Source organism: Naumovozyma dairenensis, chromosome 10, assembly GCF_000227115.2.
Source record: "Naumovozyma dairenensis CBS 421 chromosome 10, complete genome".
NCBI classification, from domain to species: domain Eukaryota; kingdom Fungi; phylum Ascomycota; class Saccharomycetes; order Saccharomycetales; family Saccharomycetaceae; genus Naumovozyma; species Naumovozyma dairenensis.
This window is the reverse complement of record NC_016488.1, coordinates 158,797-179,910: the sequence shown is the minus strand read 5'-3', so window position 1 is coordinate 179,910 and position 21,114 is coordinate 158,797. Positions and strand designations below refer to the sequence as shown.

The 21,114-nt window shown below is 33.5% G+C and overlaps 6 protein-coding genes across 6 annotated transcripts; 2 read left to right on the top strand and 4 right to left on the bottom strand.

The window, feature by feature from the left end:
• Positions 1-57: 57 nt before the first annotated feature.
• SEC5 (exocyst subunit SEC5) lies at positions 58-2,898 on the bottom strand (the record flags this gene model as incomplete). The annotated part of the gene is made up of 1 exon (XM_003672167.1): positions 58-2,898. The coding sequence occupies one exon, from the start codon at positions 2,896-2,898 to the stop codon at positions 58-60; it is 2,841 nt and encodes a 946-aa protein (XP_003672215.1).
• Positions 2,899-8,104: 5,206 nt separating this feature from the next.
• On the top strand, positions 8,105-8,812 carry TAF10 (Taf10p; the record flags this gene model as incomplete). The annotated part of the gene is made up of 1 exon (XM_003672166.1): positions 8,105-8,812. One exon carries the CDS (start codon positions 8,105-8,107, stop codon positions 8,810-8,812), a length of 708 nt encoding a protein of 235 aa, XP_003672214.1.
• Positions 8,813-10,167: 1,355 nt separating this feature from the next.
• Positions 10,168-11,232, bottom strand: NDAI0J00780 (uncharacterized protein; the record flags this gene model as incomplete). The annotated part of the gene is made up of 1 exon (XM_003672165.1): positions 10,168-11,232. The coding sequence occupies one exon, from the start codon at positions 11,230-11,232 to the stop codon at positions 10,168-10,170; it is 1,065 nt and encodes a 354-aa protein (XP_003672213.1).
• Positions 11,233-11,899: 667 nt separating this feature from the next.
• On the bottom strand, positions 11,900-12,940 carry NDAI0J00770 (uncharacterized protein; the record flags this gene model as incomplete). Its single annotated transcript, XM_003672164.1, has 1 exon — positions 11,900-12,940. One exon carries the CDS (start codon positions 12,938-12,940, stop codon positions 11,900-11,902), a length of 1,041 nt encoding a protein of 346 aa, XP_003672212.1.
• Positions 12,941-15,640: 2,700 nt separating this feature from the next.
• Positions 15,641-17,230, top strand: CDC37 (Hsp90 co-chaperone CDC37; the record flags this gene model as incomplete). Its single annotated transcript, XM_003672163.1, has 1 exon — positions 15,641-17,230. The coding sequence occupies one exon, from the start codon at positions 15,641-15,643 to the stop codon at positions 17,228-17,230; it is 1,590 nt and encodes a 529-aa protein (XP_003672211.1).
• A 336-nt stretch (positions 17,231-17,566) lies between these two features.
• STB3 (Stb3p) lies at positions 17,567-19,057 on the bottom strand (the record flags this gene model as incomplete). The annotated part of the gene is made up of 1 exon (XM_003672162.1): positions 17,567-19,057. The coding sequence occupies one exon, from the start codon at positions 19,055-19,057 to the stop codon at positions 17,567-17,569; it is 1,491 nt and encodes a 496-aa protein (XP_003672210.1).
• Between the last annotated feature and the right edge of the window lie 2,057 nt (positions 19,058-21,114).

The window sequence follows — 21,114 nt, the reverse complement described above, 5'->3', positions numbered from 1 at the left end:
TATATAAAAGAAATCCTTTACTATATACGTATAGTCTATATAATAATGTAATATTTTCTACTTGAATGCGGCAAATTGAACGCGAGTTCTTTCCAAATTAGAATTCACAATAGGCTCTACTTCTTTAATACATGTTCTCATTCTCTTTGTATCATTTTGGAAACAATTTTGTAAACAAGCAGTCAATGTAGCTTCAGTATCCTTCTCTAATAATGACCCCAAAACTTTTTGGAAAAATTGTAGATCCACAGTAACTTGTAACAACCCATCCGATGATAAATTACCAATGAATGGTTTAAAAGCTTCAAACAAATATCTTGCCATGAAAATTTGAGTCTCTTTAATGATCTTGTCAATTAATTGTGGACCAATTCTAAAGCATTCACTATATATTGTGACTAATAACATCAAAGCTTCCAAGATATAATCACCTACTCTAAATGAAGTTGATTCAAAACTTGGCCAGCTAATTTCTTTAAATTTATCTTCCAGGATATCTCTTAAATTGATTTTCAATTCAGAAAGGTAATTACCGAATATGGATGTTTCCATCTTATTTAAAAGATTAAAAATTTCTAATGGTTTTGATTTTAGATTCATTTCAAATGCATCATCAAAATATTGTAATATTGTTGGGAATGTAATTTCTCTAATATATTGTAAATTAGTTAACGTTAAAATAGTATGTGAACTTCTTGGCTTATCTTTATCCTTAGCTGCATTTTTCAAAATGGATTCCAAGACAGCTTCCATTGATATGACTTGTTGAAGTTCAACGCCTGTTAATAATTGTTTTGATGGGTATCCTACAATGGATATTCCATTTATTACGGGTAATTTTTCAAATGAGAAAAGGAAATCTCTAATGATTCTTAAACTATATTCTTGGAAACAACGAACAATTTCAGGAAATTGAGTAATTTCATATTCTGTTTGAGTTAGGGGATCAGTGATAGTTGTATAAACATCCCAATTTTCTAATCTATAAAAATTTGAAATGTCTCTTAATTTAATTGATGATATGGCACCAACGCAACGTTTTATTAAAATTGATGCAGAATACCTTGAAATTTCTACTGATTTTGGGGTTATATTTAATTGAGCTAATTCAGTGGTAAATTTTAAAAATGGGTTTATTATTTTTGGTAAATATCTTAAACAACTTAACCCATTTGCAGTTGGAGGTATAAAACCATAATCTGATGGTAGGCCAGTTTCATTGGATTGTGGTTTTTGTTGTTGTTGTTGCTGTTGTTGATCTTGTTGTTTCGATAATGACTCTTGTGAGGATTGGAAGAAAAGGGATAATCTTTCCATTACTAAAGTGACAAACTCTTCACCTTTCAATCTGATTTGATTAATTTCGTTAGGATCTAATTGTAAAATAAATTTATAATTATTTATTATATTCAAGTCACCCACCAGGATATTATCTTTCCTTTTATCATTCAATAAAATGTTTTGATAAGTACCGTCAAGGAATTTTTCAATATATTCCCAAAGTTGAATAAATTTATTACAAACAGTTTGAAATTCAATGGTATATTTTATGATAAGTAACCACATTTCCACAATGGCGGATCGATCCGTTAAACCTTGGAAGGAATTGATTGCATTTGTTGTTGTTGATGATGTAGTTGTTGAAACTACTATATCATTTGATTGCTCAAAAAATTGATTGATTAATAAATAAGGTTTCATATTAATTAGATATTGGTCGTTTTCGGCCGTTGTATTATCACTATTATTAGTGAATGCGGCCAGTTTTAAAATTTTCTTTTGGGCGTCAATAATCTTAATCATCTCATGATCTAATCTTTCAATTAATTGGTTTTGTAAATTTGTTAAATGAATTGATATCCAATCAAGTATGGGATTTGAATCAATTTTCAAATCTAATAATTTTGAAAATAAAGGCAGGAAATTTGATTCTGATGAATGTATAGTAATAATATTTGGATTAATTAATTTTTCCCATGTAGTATCTTTGTAACTATTCATAATAGCTTCAACTTCATTCCAAATCAGATTAATACTTTTCAAAGGTTTATCATTTGATAAGAAATCATTATAAAGTTTTAAACCTTTTGAATATTCAATTATTAAATTTGAATAATCATTTTTTATCAGACATTTTTTCAAAATTTTTGGTAAATTGAAAAAATGTTTATTTTGTTCAATGAATTGTTTTGTTAATTTGAAATTTTTTATTGTTTGAGATGTATCAATTAATGGTTTTAATTTCAAATTGATTGATCTAATCGATTCATCTACTTTTTCATGTAATTGATCAATATTTAAAACAGGGTCTTCGGTGTAGTCCTCGTTATCATTAGTTTGCGTTGTCGTCGTTGAGAATTGGTTATAAATTTGGTCCAATCTATTTTTAATTTTAACGTATTTTGTAAAATTCAATTGAACTAAACTTTTCAAATCATTTGATTGGAATTGAATTAATTGATCTAAATTATCTAATGATTTAGTTAAATCATCGAATGAATCCTTATTATGAATATCTCTTAGGAATTCCTTGACGTTAAACTCTTTACTATTAATCAAATAATGTAAGAATTTATCCGATCCAGACTTATCCAAAGAGATATTAGAGTTATTTAATTTTGTAATCATTTGTTCAGTAGTTAACGGATCTGTCGTATTCTTCAATAAAGTAGAGGAATCATTTAAATATCTATCTATTTCTCTCTTAGTTGATGATTGTTGTTGTGAGATCAAATCCTTTAAAATATCATATGAGTTATCTGTTGTTGGAGAAATATCTTGCCATTTAGTTAAATCAATTAGATTAGATGAATCATGTTCCCATGATGTTGTTGGATTTAGAGTTTTTAAATTATAGAATTCTTTCAAAGTATCTTCATCAATTGCGAATGGATCCATGATAGCGAATGATGCTGGTATTAATTGGGCAAGAAGGAGAAAGGGATTAGAAAGAGACACTACGGTGAATGTTATAATAATGATGGTAGTTAGGTTTCTCCTCTTTCCAAATTTGAAGTTGTTGAATGTTTATTTGAGTCCTAAATACAGATAAATTTATTATTTCCTTTATATTAAAGAAGTTACTTACTTCTAGCTATGTATTGTATTGTATAATATTACGCGCAAAGACCAACTAGTTAAGTTTTATTTGCATAAATTAGTATTCAAAGTAGAAGTAGAAGACAGTGTCAAAAGTATAAAAAGAAGGAATAAAATGTCTATATACTAATATCTTTCTGTTAATAGTCAGAGGAACCAATGATACATCGATACATAACTTTAGACTACAACAATTCATTTTGAACGTTATTCTACCGGCTTACAACTTTGTATAGTAATACGGGAATCAAAATGATTGAATGTACCTCTTATGTAAAAGAAAACATACCTCTTATGTAAAAGAAAACAGCTCGTAAACTTTGGAAAGGCTGATTTCTATTAAGTATCGATCCAAAATCTGTCTACTGAGTAACTGACGGTAAATAGCTCGACTCTTGAGCTATATTAATTGAAAATTGGTAAAACAAACCACAATACTTAAGGAAGATGAAAAACAGTGCTAGTGTAAATTCAATGTTCCTAAACTACTTAGAGTTCATGGACAAATCCTTGAGGGTTTTCCCTCAAAAGAGTGGGAGAAAAGAAATTGTAATGGATTGAATAGATGAATCTACTACTCTTTAATTCTACAAGAGTAAGGACGAGATAAATCTAACAAGTATCTGTAAAGAAAAAGAATATAGCTTGAATTGCAATTAAATATTACCTATAATATTCTTACAGCAATCGAGAAATATCGAAAGGAAGAAGGTATTGTATTCATTAAGAAAACTACCTGAAACCTTATAGTGTCTTAGAACTGAATTAAGAACTTCCATTGAAGAACCAATTCATCACTTTGACTCTTCTGTAAGTATTTGTGCACATGAAAACACTTTTGGAACCACCTCCTGTGCTTCGAGATAAAAGTGCTTCATGGGTCATTCATGATAACATCATTCCACAGCTTCCATATCTATCAAAAATATTCTCTATGTCAATAATGGCCTTAAAAATAGCACCGTTTTTACTTGAAAATGTGTTTAACGAATTTTGATAAGGTGTCAGATATTCCATGGAACAAGGTGGAAGAATATATAATTGTGTGAGGTTGATTTACTTGGTCTAAACCATACCTACGTTTGTAGATTCAAACATAGGGATAGTATCAGCGGAACCCAAATACCTTGTACCTTGATCAAGTATAACGAGGATCATAGTAAGTTGTATCATCCAGATATGTGACACATCGAGTTTGACGATCTTTTCAAGAACTATTAATGATAAATAACTTTGCTACTTCAGAGAACGTTACCAATTTTTTTAATAACCCTTGTGGCGTTCACGTTATTATCCCCTCTGCTTATCATATAAAAATAAGTAACTGAAACTAGAACTATATATGATACTTGGACTCTCAATAAGAAGTAAGTTACATCTAACATTTAGAGCCCGGGCTGCCATTTCTACAATCAGTGCAACGAATGTAATAGCCCAATCTAACCTAAACAACGTTGACGGCCGGACTGTTGACAGTAACAAAGGTATAATTGTTTTTGCTCCTGGAATATTCGGAGCTTCTAGCGGTTTAACCAAAATAAGGGTATCATAAAAATTCGAAATTATTATGCATATTTAATTCTCTAGGGACTAGAATCAGGTATTGCAAAATTATGAATAATCTACTTATGAGGGAGTAGTACTACCTTGTCAACTTCAATTGCAGGTGGAGATTGTAATGAATTAGGTAGAGGGGCCAACATGTTCAACGTCGATTTCAGGATTGAAATAGATCAAACTTTTTGGGGTGTCCAGCTAATGTCGTGTTGGCTGTCACTAATAATTCATATTCAAAAATCTATAGCAGTTCGAGGATTTGCGGAGCAAATAACAATAGAAGATGAGGCAAGAGCAAAAGTAAGAAGGCACATACAGATCTTCTAAAGAGTACGGCCTTGAGATACGGGGTTTCAAGCATTTTATCATCCATTATCACCGATAATTGTTCCGCTGTTTTAGGTGGTGGTGACAATTTGAGAGATAGCGATGATTTCCCAGTTCTAGATGCGCATATCGGATGTATGGCGCATCAGATCTCATTGATTACTCCTTATTGAAGAATTTTCGAGTGCCTTCTTGATAACCCCAGATTCAGAATTAGAGACATTATTGCGGGTAGACAGTCCTAGCTAGCACGAACGTAATTAAACTGGTCATATGCTTCTGTAACTGATATTTTGGCAATGAATACGACAAAATCTGATGATCCACCTAATAAAATAAATCTGGATATTGGCCAATGATATATGATACATCATTTTTCATTGTCGCAACAATTTCTGTAAGGGTTAATATATATTTATATGTTGTTAATATTATGTATTCCGGGAGTGCACGACAAACTACGCCACCTTCAGAATATATATTACCAGATAGTGTCGGTCATGGCCAATGTACCAATTTAACTCTCTACAGTTCATCATCAATCGTCATCTTCTATTGAAAGTAGTCGACAACTTTTGGCGGCTCAAAAACACAATCATATCATCGTCAAGTAGCAGCTATGATTTACGTAGTAAATATGTTCTGTCAGGTATCATAACTCCAAATGTATAACCTTGAAGGGACCATGCATGCCACAAATGCTTGAATTTGGTAAAAGGTTTATTGTTGTAAGCAGCCTTATGAACCAGTACTGATTCACCAACCTCGGATATAGTAACAGGATGACATTTATCGAAATGGATCGATTTACCGTCTTGAGCAGCAGCCATGTTTGTTTGTATCAATACCATGATGTTTTGAAGCGCTTGGAGGGGATAGTCTAAACTAGACTGTGAAGTACCAGGAATTGGATGTTCCTCATTGTTCTGAGGGTGTTCAAGAATCGGATTGCTAAAATGATGCAACCTTGGGTGAAAACCATAGTTGGAGAAGAAGGGAGTAGTTTTTATGCTACTCTCGTAGGTGTCGTTGAAAGTAATGATCAAGCAATAGCATATTGGTTAGTATAGAATGATATGATCTTTCTCATGGTATCATTAGTTCGTTCAGTTTGACTGTTGGAAGCTGGGTTATACGAGGTAGTGAATTTAAGATGGATCCGTAGTCTTTGTCTGAGACGGCCCCAAATTTTACCAGTAAACAGCTTATCTCTATCGGACACAATTTCGTCTGGGACATCATGATGGCAGATAATATGGTTGATTAGAAGGTCAGCACAGTGGCTAGCGTCGATCGTCTTTTTCGTTGGAATAAATCTTGCCATCTTTGTTGAACGATCGATAACCACTAGTACACAGTCGAAGTTATGTGCTTCTTTCATACAGGAAACAAAATCAATACCAATCGAGGACCAGGGAAAATATGGAACAGCGAGTGGTTGGAAAATACCAGGAGGGAGTACCCGTGAATGTTTGTTATGTTGACAACGTGGTCAAGTTTTGGTGTATTGTTCATTGATTTACCATGTTAGGACAACAGTAATCATGTGCCAGGGTGGCCGGCTAGCAACGAATCGTCATATAAATGTATTAATGTTTGACGAATAGTACCATTGGGTATAACCAACCTTGAATCGAATGGTATTTTAGCAGAATGATAAAGTAAACCGTCTCTTATGGAATAGTGTTTAATAATAGTGACTAACTTCTGTGGTAATGGTGTAGCTTTTCTGGAGGTTGGAATAAATATCTGATAATTATGGATGATATTCTTTTCGTAAAGTGGTAATGTGTTCGGGATCTAATGAAACTCTAGATATGGTCCTTTCGCTGGATTTGGTATCCACTGTATTAATTCTTGGTAGGGCGTCCATATGGTTTGTTTTGCCTTTAATACAATTAATCTCGAAGTCATAATGTGCAATATCATTCCTCCATCTTGCTAACCTTACTTCAGAGGAACCTCCTTAACAACTCGTCGAGAGTAAGTTACCGGGACTAATATAGCACCGAAGCACAATCTCTACTATATTGGTAACATACTGTGTTACTATAAGTCTTCAAACAGAGACAACTAAAAGTAATTAAAGGAGAAGGAAACCAACCAACCAACCAACCAACTAACCAACCCACCAACCAACCCTCCATTCTACATAGCTAAACGGAAAAATAAATCATAATATAATCTTCGTCAATAATGTTTCTAAAACACTACTGTTCTATATATATTTTTCTCAAATCTCCATTGACATAATGCCTCCGAAGAAAGCTTTTTTCAATGGATTTTGCAACCAAAAAAAAGTTCAAATAATCAGGAAAGGTGTTCTTTGGAAGAATGAGTTCTTATGCATTACCGGTGCGTAATCAAAACGGAAATGGAAACGAATGTCTAAGAAATGCGAAAATACTAACAATACACAGAAGAAGAGAAAGAGATCATATTGAATAATATGTAGCATCTTTTGTATAATGATTGCTAACGGTATGGTTCCCCCCTAATAACGCTCTTCAATTTTAGTTTCAGTCCAATCTTGTTTGTTATAGAGTGGGATTTTTAAGGGAAAGTCATAAGGTCTTTAAAAACGCATTTAATATCATAGTTATTTTGGCTATCCATGCAAGACAGACGACTGTACCAACAATCTTGAAGATTAAGGACCATATGTAGCGCATCGGATTAGATTGAATAAGAAAGAAGAGATGGACAAGGTTTCTCTACTTTCATTCCATGGTAGAAAGATAGTTAGATAGATATGTAAGTATATGTATGTATGTAACCCTAGGGCAGAGTTTTTGTGGATTACAGGGTTTGGTAATAAAACCCTCATTGTGGGTATCTGGTGTTTGGGTGTCACTACAACTTGGAAAACAGTCAATATCAAATAAGAAGAGCATAGAAGAAGACCAACTATACATGCCATTAGAATTGTTTCATTGTACTGTATTGTGATTTTATAATAAGTGAAGTAAGCTATCTACCCTATTCACTCATCCGTCTCACTTATACATTCATTCATTCATTCATTCATTCAATTATCCTGTTTTGATTTTTGCTGGGATACTGCTACTCTAAGAATATTAATACTAATTAACAACCATACCACTAGTCTATATATAAAAGAATGAACAATATGATACAAGACGGGAATACACATGAATCAAATACCGCGCAAAATAATGATGGTTCACCATTAGATAATAATAATAATACAAATGTAAATAGTGATGCACTGGTCGACAATACTGATGCGGATGAAAAGGATGAAGAGATGGATGAATTCAACGATGAAGAAGAAGCATCAATCAATGACAACACCATGCTATTCCAAAATAACAACACCACCGAACAAGCACCACTACAAGATCGTATAGAAGATGGTAAAGGGAATCCATTTGATATCCCTGAATTTACTCGTAAGGATAAAACTTTGAATGAAATTCTAGACTTAATGCAAGGGAATCCACCAATAATTCCAGACGTAGTGATAGATTATTACCTAACTAAAAATGGGTTTGATTGTGCAGATATTAGAGTCAAGAGATTGTTAGCATTGGCCACTCAAAAATTTATAAGTGATATAGCTAACGATGCGTATGAATATTCAAGGATAAGATCCTCTGTGGCGGTACATAATGCTAATAATGGGCAAAATAGAGCTCGACAGTTGATGGCTGGACAACAACAACAATCTCAATTACAACAGCAGCAACAACAGCAGCAAGGACCTTCACAACAACAGAATGGGAAAGTCGTATTAACTGTGAATGATTTAAGTAGTGCTGTAGAAGAATACGGTTTGAATATAGCCCGTCCTGATTTTTATCGTTGATCGTATGCAACTTATATAGATTATGATGCTAATATATATAAATAAACATTTATAACATTTATTAGAAGATTAATTGTTATTAAAGAATACATAGATCATTGTAAACAATATTTCCATTATGCGCTGTTTAAAGTATGCCTAATTGTGTTCAAATGATTAACCGAAAACGGTTCTATCGTATACTGAACCCGCTTATGTATGCCATTGCGTTACAGTCTTTTATCGAGCAGCCAATATTGTACCGATTCAAGATATTAATATCCTTTTTTTCCGTTCTGTCGTCGCATTAGTGGAGTCAGGAGGAATCGCAATTAACGAACTTAAAACCTACTGATATTAACAATATGGTGGAGGTTGAAAGCCAAAGATTTTCAGCATGATAGCACAATATTTTCATATCTATATCACTAGGGAAAGTTTGATATTGATTATTCGATTGCAAACATGTCCAACGCTTGGTTTATCCTTACGATTATGCTAGACTAGTAGTCAAATATTTTGGGTGTAATTGTTTAGTACTTTCATATTCAATGATATTTTCACGTCATACACATGCATGTAGTTTTTGATAGAAAACATTATGTAGATATAATTAGTGGGTTAATATATGCGTATGCTTCCTGTTCTTCCTTTCATATTGTCACTTGATGAGTTTATTTCTGACACTCATTCACTTTACTTTGGCCCATTTATACTGTCAATACACTTTACGACTCTTGCCCCATAACTATCCAGAAGCTTCTCCAAGTTTTCTTTTTTTCTATGTTACTTTAGATTATTTCGAGAGGGCAGCGTGGATCTGTCATTATAACTTCTTTCACACATGATGCTTTGTACTTTGCTTTCGATAATACGCTTGAAGTACCTCAATTAATGTCACCATTAATGTACTATTTTCGTATCAAAAGTCTAATATTAACTTATGCATATAAATTTCCTGATAACATCCTAATGTACAGCCTTTTTCTATAAGTTGTCAAGATTTTGTTCTATACCATACAGCTTTTGCCTCTAGCATTCATATAGACACTATTCGCTACTGGTTTCCAAAGTTGTCAATGTAGTGTTCTACTGCAATGTATATCAATATCAGGAAGCACTGTCTCTCTCTCTCCCTAACATGAAATATCCCTAAGTAGAGTTGATATAGGTGTATAATCCCTTATGAGTTTAATATGGCTTGAATAAAAATCTTGTGACAAATTCTAATTCTTTACTTGTTTTCCTCATACCACATATCTGAATATTTCTCGTATTTCTTTCATACCACCTGTTGAGTTGTAACAGCAACATATTCTGTCCTTTGACGTAATGATCAGGTCATCGACATGGCGTTCACACTGATCTATGACCTATCATTTCTCTTCTAGTACAAAACTTTCTGGAATATCTGTAATGTTATTTATTGGATAATATGGCAGGGCCCTAAGCAATTTCTGTACTTTATTTCCATTTTCACCATCACCTTCACCTTCACCTTCACCTTCGCCTTCACCTTTACCTTCACCTTCACCTTCACCTTCTTTTTTATAATATTCTGCCTCTTTGTCGAGATCCTTCAGGAAGAAAATCATTCGACAAGATTTTATAATGCCATTTTGAAGGTAAAGGAAAGCCGCAATTCTCCAGCACTTCAAATAACGGCCGGTGAAACTCGGCTGGTTAGATAGCACCATAGCCGAAATAACGATTATTGCCAGTGCAACTGTCGATATTGTTATGGAAACATGATCGGGCCTGTATGGCTCGATTATTATCCCTGTTACCGTGGGGGGAATACAGCAGAGGCCCACTATTGATGAACTCCAAACGATCCACCTTTGGTTAGATGTGAAGTTCAAATGGTAGAACATCGCCTCTTGCCATAAAATCCTCCTCTCGATACTTCTTTTAGAAAAATAGAAAAAAACCGGTCTTTTTGGATAAACACCAAATAATTTTTTGGAGAATTTTCTAATTTCTTTCGAATTTATTTCTAGTTCTCTTAGGTTATGCCTGATATCAACATAAATTTTTATATGGGCTTCACGTTCATCGAGTATAATTGGAAGTTTTGAAGGTGCACCATTTCTGAGAGGGCCTAGACACCTGACCTCGTTATAATCCAATATATGTTCTAAAATAATGAAGAGGTTCATGGTATGGCAGCTCACAAAGGGAAGAGTAAGAATTTGGGAGGTAAAACCATAGAAATGTGTGGAACTGGCTAAAATTATAATAAAACGTTCATGGAATATGAAAATATCCACAATATCCTGAGACAGTGCCGGAATGTCTTTAGCAATGTTCCAGTATTTAATTTGTCCGTAACGAACTGTAATTTCAGGATAATACCTATCAAGTAGGAATATCCGTTTAATTTCATTGCTTTGTGGAATACCATCCATTAGAGTTAATTCGGTTTCTATTAGATGGTACATTGGATTGATGAAATGGGAAAAAAAAACCGTACTTCTTAAATTTGAAATAGAGTCAGGTTTGAGGTGTTGTAATATGTGGAAAAGGAATGGAAACAAAACCAGACTTATTAACAATACTTTATGTCGCTGCAATTTAAACCTTTTAAAATGTCTACATCAACGTTATTACATTTTGTGACACAAATTTGAAAATTTAGGGCGCGGGGCGCTTGCAAAATGGGCCGGAGTTTGTTTGTTTTTCCACAAGGTGAAAGAATTTCGATTTCTGAGACTGAGCAGTCAATGATAACAGCGATCATATTGAGAAGAGAAAGTATAATTCTCCTTGAGTTAATGGAAAGCTAAGCTTGAATGTATATCTCAGATTTCCAACATAGTGCACTTCATCAACCTCCAGGCGAACATGATCTTGAATAGTGGGTTGTATTGCTTCTGGTTCAATAATCATTACAGTTAGTCTTTACACATACGTAGTGACTTGTTAGTGTGTAGTGTGGTTATCCCTGTGTAGACGTCGATAACGTGAAAAACTTGATAGATCCCCTCCCCCCTCCCCTCCCCTATTATAGAAAGCTATCCTGGTTGCCAATGCAATCTCTCTCTCTCTCTCTCTCTCTGCAATTTAGAATAACCATTTTTATCAGATATAAATATAAGTAATGTGCCGCTAGTATGTAAACTCGGGAAATGGTGTGGTAATTTTATATCCAGTCTTACCCTTTCTATGAAACACTGGGTTCCTTTCCAAATGATCTTGTAAATAGGACAAAGTGAAATAACGACTGGATCCCTCTATCATCTGATTAACCTTACAGACAAAATAATTTTTTGTATAACAATGTCTCTCTGCCCACGTAACATCACAGTCATGATAAACTTCGTTATATTCTTCCTTTTTATCTTGTAGAATGTTACCATTGTCATCAACATTCATGATAAATATTTCATATGGTGGATCAAGGAAAACCATCAATATCGAGGGAAAACTAGGCATATATCCACGCTTAATTGCTCTATTTCTGTAGACAACAAACAGATCACGATATATAATGGCGTCTGATTCTTGGAAATGATAAAAGAGAACTTGGCAAGGTACAGGAGCAAAATCCGAAGGTGGTAAAAATCCTACCTCATTCTCGTTTAACAGATCTGCCAAATCCGGCATATCATTACACCGTTCCCAATCTCCATTATATATATTTAAATTGGAGAAGATGTCCGAATTACTGGTAGGAATTTTATAAACAGTTAGTAAATTGTTGAACCTCAGCATGCCATCTTCACTAATAGCAGTAGAGAAATAAATCGTTCTGTTGCCCATGTCAGGCCCTACCAGCATGTAACATTTATAAAACCTTCCTCTCTTGAGGAAGTACTGGGAATCATACATTTTTGACCTTTTTCTGTGAAATGGGAATCGTGGTTTATATTCTGTATTGGAAACACTACTGTAAAATGGAGTATTTGACTTCAAATAGTGTCGAACAACATCGTATTTAAATATGAAACCTAGCTCGTAAGGACAAACTTTAAAGGAATTAGGCTCATCAAGAATCCAGTACTTGACTGGTTTTTTGCAAAATGGTATCTTCCGTTTCAACTGGGTATATATGCGTAGAACCATATTCTTAGCTGCCTTTTCACGTAACATCAACCCCTGAGAAGTATTTGAGCCCGTTTTTTCCTGATAGTTGTAGTTATTTTTCATTGCTTGTTCGCTTTTGTTGAAGCTGTATCCAAAATATTGCTAATACAGTTATTGACCTGATACCACTCTCTCCCATATTCAGCATCTAATATGTTGATTGAAAAACAATATGATTATACGGATATATTAATTTGAGCAATCATCAGTAATGCACTGCTCTGAAGCACACAATACATCTCTCAATCGATTGACTCTATTCCTGGGTGTGGTTTTCACTCGAACATATTGCTGGAGGAAAAACTAAAAAAGTATCCTCTTCTCACAAGTAGTTGGGTTGTCAACCCATACTCCTCAACGTAGCTATAGGACACCCCTGGATGTGTTGATGCAAAACATCCTGGTCAAAGTTTTATGGTAAGAGGTCCTCAAACTAAGACTGGGTACTCAGATATAATATATTCGTTATAGCAAGAGATATGCTATCCTAGGATCGTATGTTTTTGCTGAAGGGAAGAAGCGTCTTGCGACACGGTAAAAGTTTATGTTCTTATCTGTCTATCGTTTGTTTATCAGTTAGAGGAACCATATCCTTTGAGAAACGTTCGAGACTAGTGATGATGATACTGTTGGGGTAAAGTGATAGTCCAGATAAGTTGTCTGATGAAGTTTTCGTATTCGTTTTCCCTTCTTCCTTCTTGTTCACGCTATATCATGTTCCTGGTAAGAGTTTCTAAGTAAGAGTACAACGCTAGGATTGATGTGTGGCATATTTTATCTTGAACTTGTCATAGAGCCTTTTTCAATAGAGTCAGACAGAGCAAAGTGGCAGCATATCACTAAATAATTTACTGAAATATATGCATACAGATTTTTTTACAATTTGATTATCATTTAGGAGTGGATAGATACAAGCTTGATGGTAAAGTTGCATTTATTAGCATCAAAGGCGAATATAAAACTATCACTCCGTCATTATGTATATAATAAAAATAATCTTGATTAAATTTACACCTATTAATCCTAAACCATATTTACGTGAATTAGCACAAAAACCTATTGTTGTCACATTAAAATTCAATAAGACGCAATATCAGGGCATATTAGTACCGACTGATAATTATTTTAATATTTCAATTTAAGTGACGCAGAAGAACTAGTGAATCGAGAGTCTAAAGGTAAGATAGGTGGTATATTCATTAGATGTGATAATGTTCCTGAGTGGTGAAGAGGTAAGTAGAAAAGAAGAAGAGGGAAAAAAAGCTATTGCTATACCGAAGAAACACGAAAAAGCACAACCTACCTACTCTTATAGCTAATCATTGACTATGGAAATTTCTCTATTATACTCGTAAAGTTTCTTTGAAACACTAAAAAGGCTAGCTTTGCTACCGGGATCCTCACCTATTGGAAATGGTAGCTACGTCATAGCATTGGGCGTTACAGTAGCATTAATCATAGATGTTTAATTTGATTATTGTAAAATTCAGGAAGTTTATATTCTTTCCTCAATTCTCTTTGGAGCATCGTTTGCAGAAGAACCATAACCAGACCAGAGAGGAGAAATGTACAAGGCTGGTGAACTACCAACGAATTCTTGTAGAGCCCAGTTTATCAATGTATTTTCTTAGTATACATTTCATGTTCTTGCTTTGTTTATTCTTGTACCCTTCAACCGTCCTCCAATGTGTACATATTTTGAACTAAATTTAGCCATGACAAGAATTTATGTTAGAATGGGTTTACTACCACAACAGGTTCCTAGATGTGCCATGTGCTATCTTCTCATTCGTTATTGCTTTCAAAACATCGAATATGTGAACAAAATGAAACAAATAACCGAATGATTCCAGCCTCTAAAAATACTAAACGTGGGACGAGAGGTCAGCACATCATAGTCACCGGATTTTTGAAGATATTAGAAGCAGGGATCGCATATCTGAACAGAGCAGAAAAAGAAACTGAAGTCTCTGGGTAGATTTTCTTAGACGCCAAATATTGCAATTTACAGGAGGAATTCTTTCGATTCAATTGCTTGTGCTTATTTAATTTGTCGTAGGGGTGCCATTTTTCAAACCTTCTGCGGCATACTGTATTTGGTAGTATTCGATCGCTTGATGTTTATACTATTGATTGTAGATACTATTTAATCATCTCAGAACATTGGTCTGATCGACCTTGATATTAACTGCATGTACTGTTTGATAGGGTGATTTCCTTTTATGTTGAATGAGATCATCGAAACTCGCATGAGAAGTTGCTTGGAAACTAAGTACAAAACAAGAAGTTTTATCCAATGTTTAGACTAGTCCTAGATAACACGTTTGAGTGCAATTGTTCCTGGGTGACGTACATCAATCCAATCTTGTATGCTTCTTGGGACGGTTTCTTCTTAATCTCATGTAGTTTCTCTTCTTACGTCACCTCCGTTCGACGATGCAAGTTACGTACATAGCTTTTACTTGTGTATAGACTGGATAGCACCTTGGACATCCGTTTATAGCATATCCATGACAACAACAAAGACAGTTATTCTGAAATATTCAAGCTCCTGTTCTTGTTTTATTCTTTTAAGATACGTAGTTTATATAAGTAGTAGAATTGTTGTTTTCTCGCGAGGAACAGTACATATATATATATATATATTTTAAAGAGAACAAAGGAAAACTACAAATGTTGAACTTAACACAATTCATTTCAAATCGTTAAGGGAAAAAGTCCACGACAACAACTCAATAAAAGAAGGCAGAGCACACGCGTATAATGGTGGTTGATTATTCTAAATGGGATAAGATTGAATTATCTGATGATTCTGATGTTGAAGTTCACCCCAATGTGGACAAACGATCATTCATTAGATGGAAACAACAAAGTATTCATGAGAAAAGAATGCAAAGGAATCAAGATATTAAAAACTTAGAGACACAATTAAATATGTACCAATGTTTGAACAAACGTGTTGATAAACTTTTGAATCAAGTTAATGATGGTGATGATGCTAAATTTTTGACTGATAAGGATAAGATTTCAAAATTTTTGAATGAGAATTTTGATAAGAATGAAAAATCCACTGGTGAGAATGTGGATCCTGATATTGTTAGTTACAATGAGATGGTGGAAGATTTATTTGATCAATTGAAAAGGGATGCAGTGAAAGAGGGGAAAGATCCTCAAAATGGAAAAGTTATTAAGGAATTGATTTTGAAACATAGAGCAAAGATTGAATCTGTAAGTAAAGAAGCTCAGACAAAATTACAAGAATTATATATTGAGAAAAATGCGCATATCTCTTCAGAAGATATTCATACTGGATTCGATACTAGTTTTATAAATAAAAATTCAACTAGTACTGAAAAGGCTATGAGCAACGGAAGGAGTACGAATGTTAATAGTGAAGAAGACTCCAAGAAAGTTTTAGAAAAAATGATTCATAGTACTGCAAAGAAGACTAAGGACGCTTCGAGATTACAATTTATTGAATATACAGATGAGGCAGATATTTTAAAATTATCACCAAAGACTGAAGAATTTGGATCCATCATTGCAAATGATTATAAGAAATCTGAAGCGTTTTTATTAAATAATATGGAAATAATTTCTGGACAACAAAAGGATGCATTAATGATGAAATCTTTTGAAGTTCAAATGGAATTACATGATGATTTGAAAACTTATCAAATTATTCATCAATCTGAAATTTTAGCTTATATTAGAGAAATTTATGATTTGAAAAAAATTCCATTTTTAAATCCTCAAGAGATGGAGAATATTATTACTACATTTTTCGGTAAAGTTATTTTAAATCCTTCCAATCAAAGAGGATTGGAATCATTTTTAGATTCTGTTAAGACTAAATTTGAACATGTTAAGTCACGTTGTAAAATATTGGCAAATGAAGAAGGGCGAGAAGGTGGAGATGAGGTAGAAGGAGTGGAAGGAGTTGAAACTATTCAATTAAAATCTTTAGATGATTCTACTGAATTAGAAGTTAATTTACCTGATTTTGGATCTGAAAAGGAAGAAGATAAACGTAGAATTGAAGCATTTAAGAAATTACCCATAGAGATGCAAAATGCTGTTAAGACACAAAATTTAAATGAAGTTAATAAAGTATTTGAAGATATTCCAATTAAGGAAGCAGAAGAGATTTTAGAATTATTTGGTGAAGCTGAAATTATTGGAGTTAGAGCCATATTAGATGATGAAAATGATTTTAGAAAATTACAGAATGAATATAAAAATAATAATGATATTTCTTTTGAAGAAGGAAATGATAGTGAAAAAACTCAAGATAGATTAGAAAATTTATCATTGGAACAAGAAGATACTCATACAGAAGATGTTGTTGATTGATCATGATCACAGTCTTACTATTGTGTATACATTGTATAGCTACATACCATACATTAGCTCGTATATAAACGGAAACGGCTGATGCAAGGGAAGAAAAAAGCGTCAAAGTCAATTTAATACAGATAAGCAGAAAGATAAAATTAGTATAAAAAGAAATGACCTTTTTTTTTTCATGGAAAGAATTAATAAATAGATAGCTAATATAAATATTATGTATGTTTATGCATATGTATGAATAAATGTGATGCTGGGACCGATGGAAAAAAAAAGGATGGGTTAGTGTTACAGATAAGATATGATAAGGTTTCACATTTTTATGCTTTTTAATTTTGGAAATCACTTTAAATTCATTAATAAAGAAGCAACGTTTTTATCATCCACAGAAGATACGCCATACGTTATTGCTTCAGGAGGAAGTAATGTAATTATATTGTTATCATTAATGATATAAGAATCATTCAATTTCATTATAGGGATTATATTATTCGTATTATTATTATTATTAGTAATAGTAGTAGTAGTATTGTGATTTTTCTTTTCTCTTAATGATTGTGCCCCTAGTGAGGCCCAATCTTCTTCATCTGTTTCTGAATGATTTTGGTTATAATTATATGTTATGTTAAATATTTTTTCATTTAATATAGGTGGAGTGGAAATCAATTTATATTGTGGAGGTGATAAAGTTGATCTTATAGAAGATTCATTATTATTACTTGTATTATGATTTGAAAATAAGGAAGATCTTCTTGAATTTGGTTCACTTATACTTCCACAATTAGATGTATTATTAATATTATGATATAATGCGGATGATAATGATTTTAATTCTGGTAAATAATAACTTGATATGGAATTGGAGCGATTTTTTGAATAAGAATTTGTTATAGAAAATGATGAGTTTTTTCTACTTCTTGCACATTTTATTTTCTGTTGTGCTTTCAAATTTTTAAGGAATAATTGAGTATTATCTGTTGTAGTTTTCTTTTTAATGTCACAACTTATTGATATTCTTTTAGGACTAGAAGGAATAGATGAAGGTTTATTATTATAATGGAATGGTTCTTCTTCTTCATTATCAGAGTCAATTTCATCAGAATCAGAGACTAATACATTTTCGTTTGTACTAGTAATTATATTTGGATATTTTAGTACTTCAGGTAAGCTTAATTTTCTTTCTTTAATGTTTGTATTTACCAAAGAATCTGTTGTTGAATCTGCTGTGGTAGTAGTATTTCTTCTTCTCTTTTTCTTATTAATTTGTTTCTGCTGTTGTGATTGAGTAGTATGGTTATGCGACGAGATAAGATCTTTAATTTTCAAATTATTTAAATTAGTCAAATCTCTTTCAGTTTCAAAATGATCTATGGAATCAATTCTTTTAGCAGACCATTGACCCCAACCAATTTTTTCAAAAATGATACAATTTTTCTTATCACCTTTTTCCATTACGTTCATTATCAATCTTCTCTTTTTTGAAGATGATAAATTTTTAAAACATGGTATATCTTCATTTAATTCATTAGTAATGTATCTTATTGCTAGAGGACCCTTTCTTATTAATAATGAAGAAATTCTTTCAGGTGTAACCATAGTAGCAGCCATTAAACCACCTGGAGAAGATGTAGAAATGAGATTAGAATTATGGTTATGAGGATGGACAAGTTTAGTCTTAGTAATTTTCTTATCATTGGTGTCATTAGATTCGAGAGGAGAGTCAGATCTGTTTATCCGATGTGCAGATCTGGATTCATTCTGATGTTCAACTTGAACCATTGTGGTTGCTTTTGTTGAATGTTTATTGTTTTGTTCTTCGAGTGTATCGGTCATAATAATTTTTCACAAGAGGAAACGAAGAGTAATGTGTATTGATGTCGTATGTGTGTGGAGTTGTATTATTTTAAGATCAGTGTACTGAAATTTTATGGATCTTTGATATGAGTAACACAGAAAAACTTCGAGTATAATGGAGATACTTTGTGAGTTCTATATATATTTATATATTTATATATATGTATATGTATATTTTTTATATTTATGAGTGGGGTACGTATTACAAATAGAAGTGAAACATTTTCCTGTTCAATTGGTTGGGGGATCTTACTCGTACTCTTACTCTTGCTTGCACTACTTTGCCTCACTCTTACTCTTACTTCATGGCTCTGTCATTGTTCTGGCATCTTTCCCTCTTCGCACTACTACCACTGTCAAATTACAGATTCATACCTTAACATATTGAAGCATGCACAGTGCATTGCATTGCATTGAATGCAAGGGTAGTGTAGCTCAGTTCAGTTCAGTTCAGTTCACTGATTCAGCCAGCCAGTCAGCCAGTCAGTCAGTCATAAATTGTGGGGTGGGGTTACGTATGCGGTACCCTCGGGGAGGGGGGGGATGCATGGGGCGGTGCCTCGATCTCAGCCGCACGTGTCTGGGTGTCCGGTTTACTTGCCACGGTCAACGGGATATATACGTACATGCAATCTATATATAGCATTGTTTACCCAGGGAAACGCCCTAACAAACAGCCCTTCGCTACGTTTCCCAGATTTTTGACGGGCAAAAGCTTTCAATTTCAAATTGGTTAACCCTTCCCTATTAGGCCCCCCAACCCCCAGAAAAGTATTCTATGGTTTTATAACATTTGTTTATTTTGATTTTCATGATTTAACACCTACCATACATAACCTTTCTGACGCTAAATATGTGACACAGTATAGATGGATACAGGGGACTAAGTGGTAAGTTGATTGATTACCAACAGCAACGTAAATTATGGACCCTCATCAGGAATATACTTCTAACACTCGGCTAACCCCCCCTGTAAATAATGAGAGGACCTTTCCAGTGGCAAGAAAATATTACAAGCTAAACTGGTAATGATGAGACCATGGACAGCTTGCTTCTAATACGTCCTTGACAATGATATATATTTTTGTTATTTGATATCACTTTCCAGTTTTCCATTAGCCAGTTTCTATATATATATTTGTCTATCTGGAAGCTTTTACTACCGATGATCCTAGAATGCTTTTCGTATGAGGTCAAGTCAAATCTTCCACTTGTTATTTTTTAAAATTTCAATGTTTATCCTACCCTATATTCTCTCAGTTATTTAAAACCTATTATTTGAAAATTAGATGTTGACCATTACTTTTCTTATTCAGACCCTACTCTGACGTTTAGCCCTGATTTTATGCCGAACAACGCTAATCTATGCCAATTATTGCTAGACAAATATCTCGGAGCGGGGGTAGGGAGCAAAGATGAGGAGGAGAACGAGTCGGAGTTCCTGGACTTCTGGAATTTGATTGAATGATGAATTGGTTGCTTGATTGTTCTTTGTTCTTTGTTCTTTGTTTGTTCTCCTCCCCTTCTTCCTTTTTCGTATTTCTCCGCAAATTTTTATTTTAATCGGATTTTCATCGGGTTCCGAAACGTCACAACCTAAAATAAATTTGCATTTATAATTTTTTCTTTCGGTTCTTCGGTTAGAAAAATTCTCTGACGCCCCCGATCATCAGCCGGTCAAGCATTACCCGGCTGGCCCCTTTCCAATTTCGTTTTTGTCCCTGTTCGTTGTCGGTTTTTTTTGGTATGTCGGATCCCATTTTTTTTAATGCGAACTTATTGGAACGCTTCATGGACCAATTCTTTCACAGACTCACCAAAATTGCGTGAAATTTCCCATCAGTAAACCCTTTCATACCAATCTCCCCTGTCTAAGTACCACACTCTAGTCAGTCTCTTCCAAACTATTCACTATTGCAAGTTTTGCAAAGACTAATTTTTTCAACAAGTTCTTCAAAATACGAATCTTATTTACTTAGTAGATCTGATTTACTTCATTCATATTACAATTCTTTATCTATTTTTTTGTTTTCAAA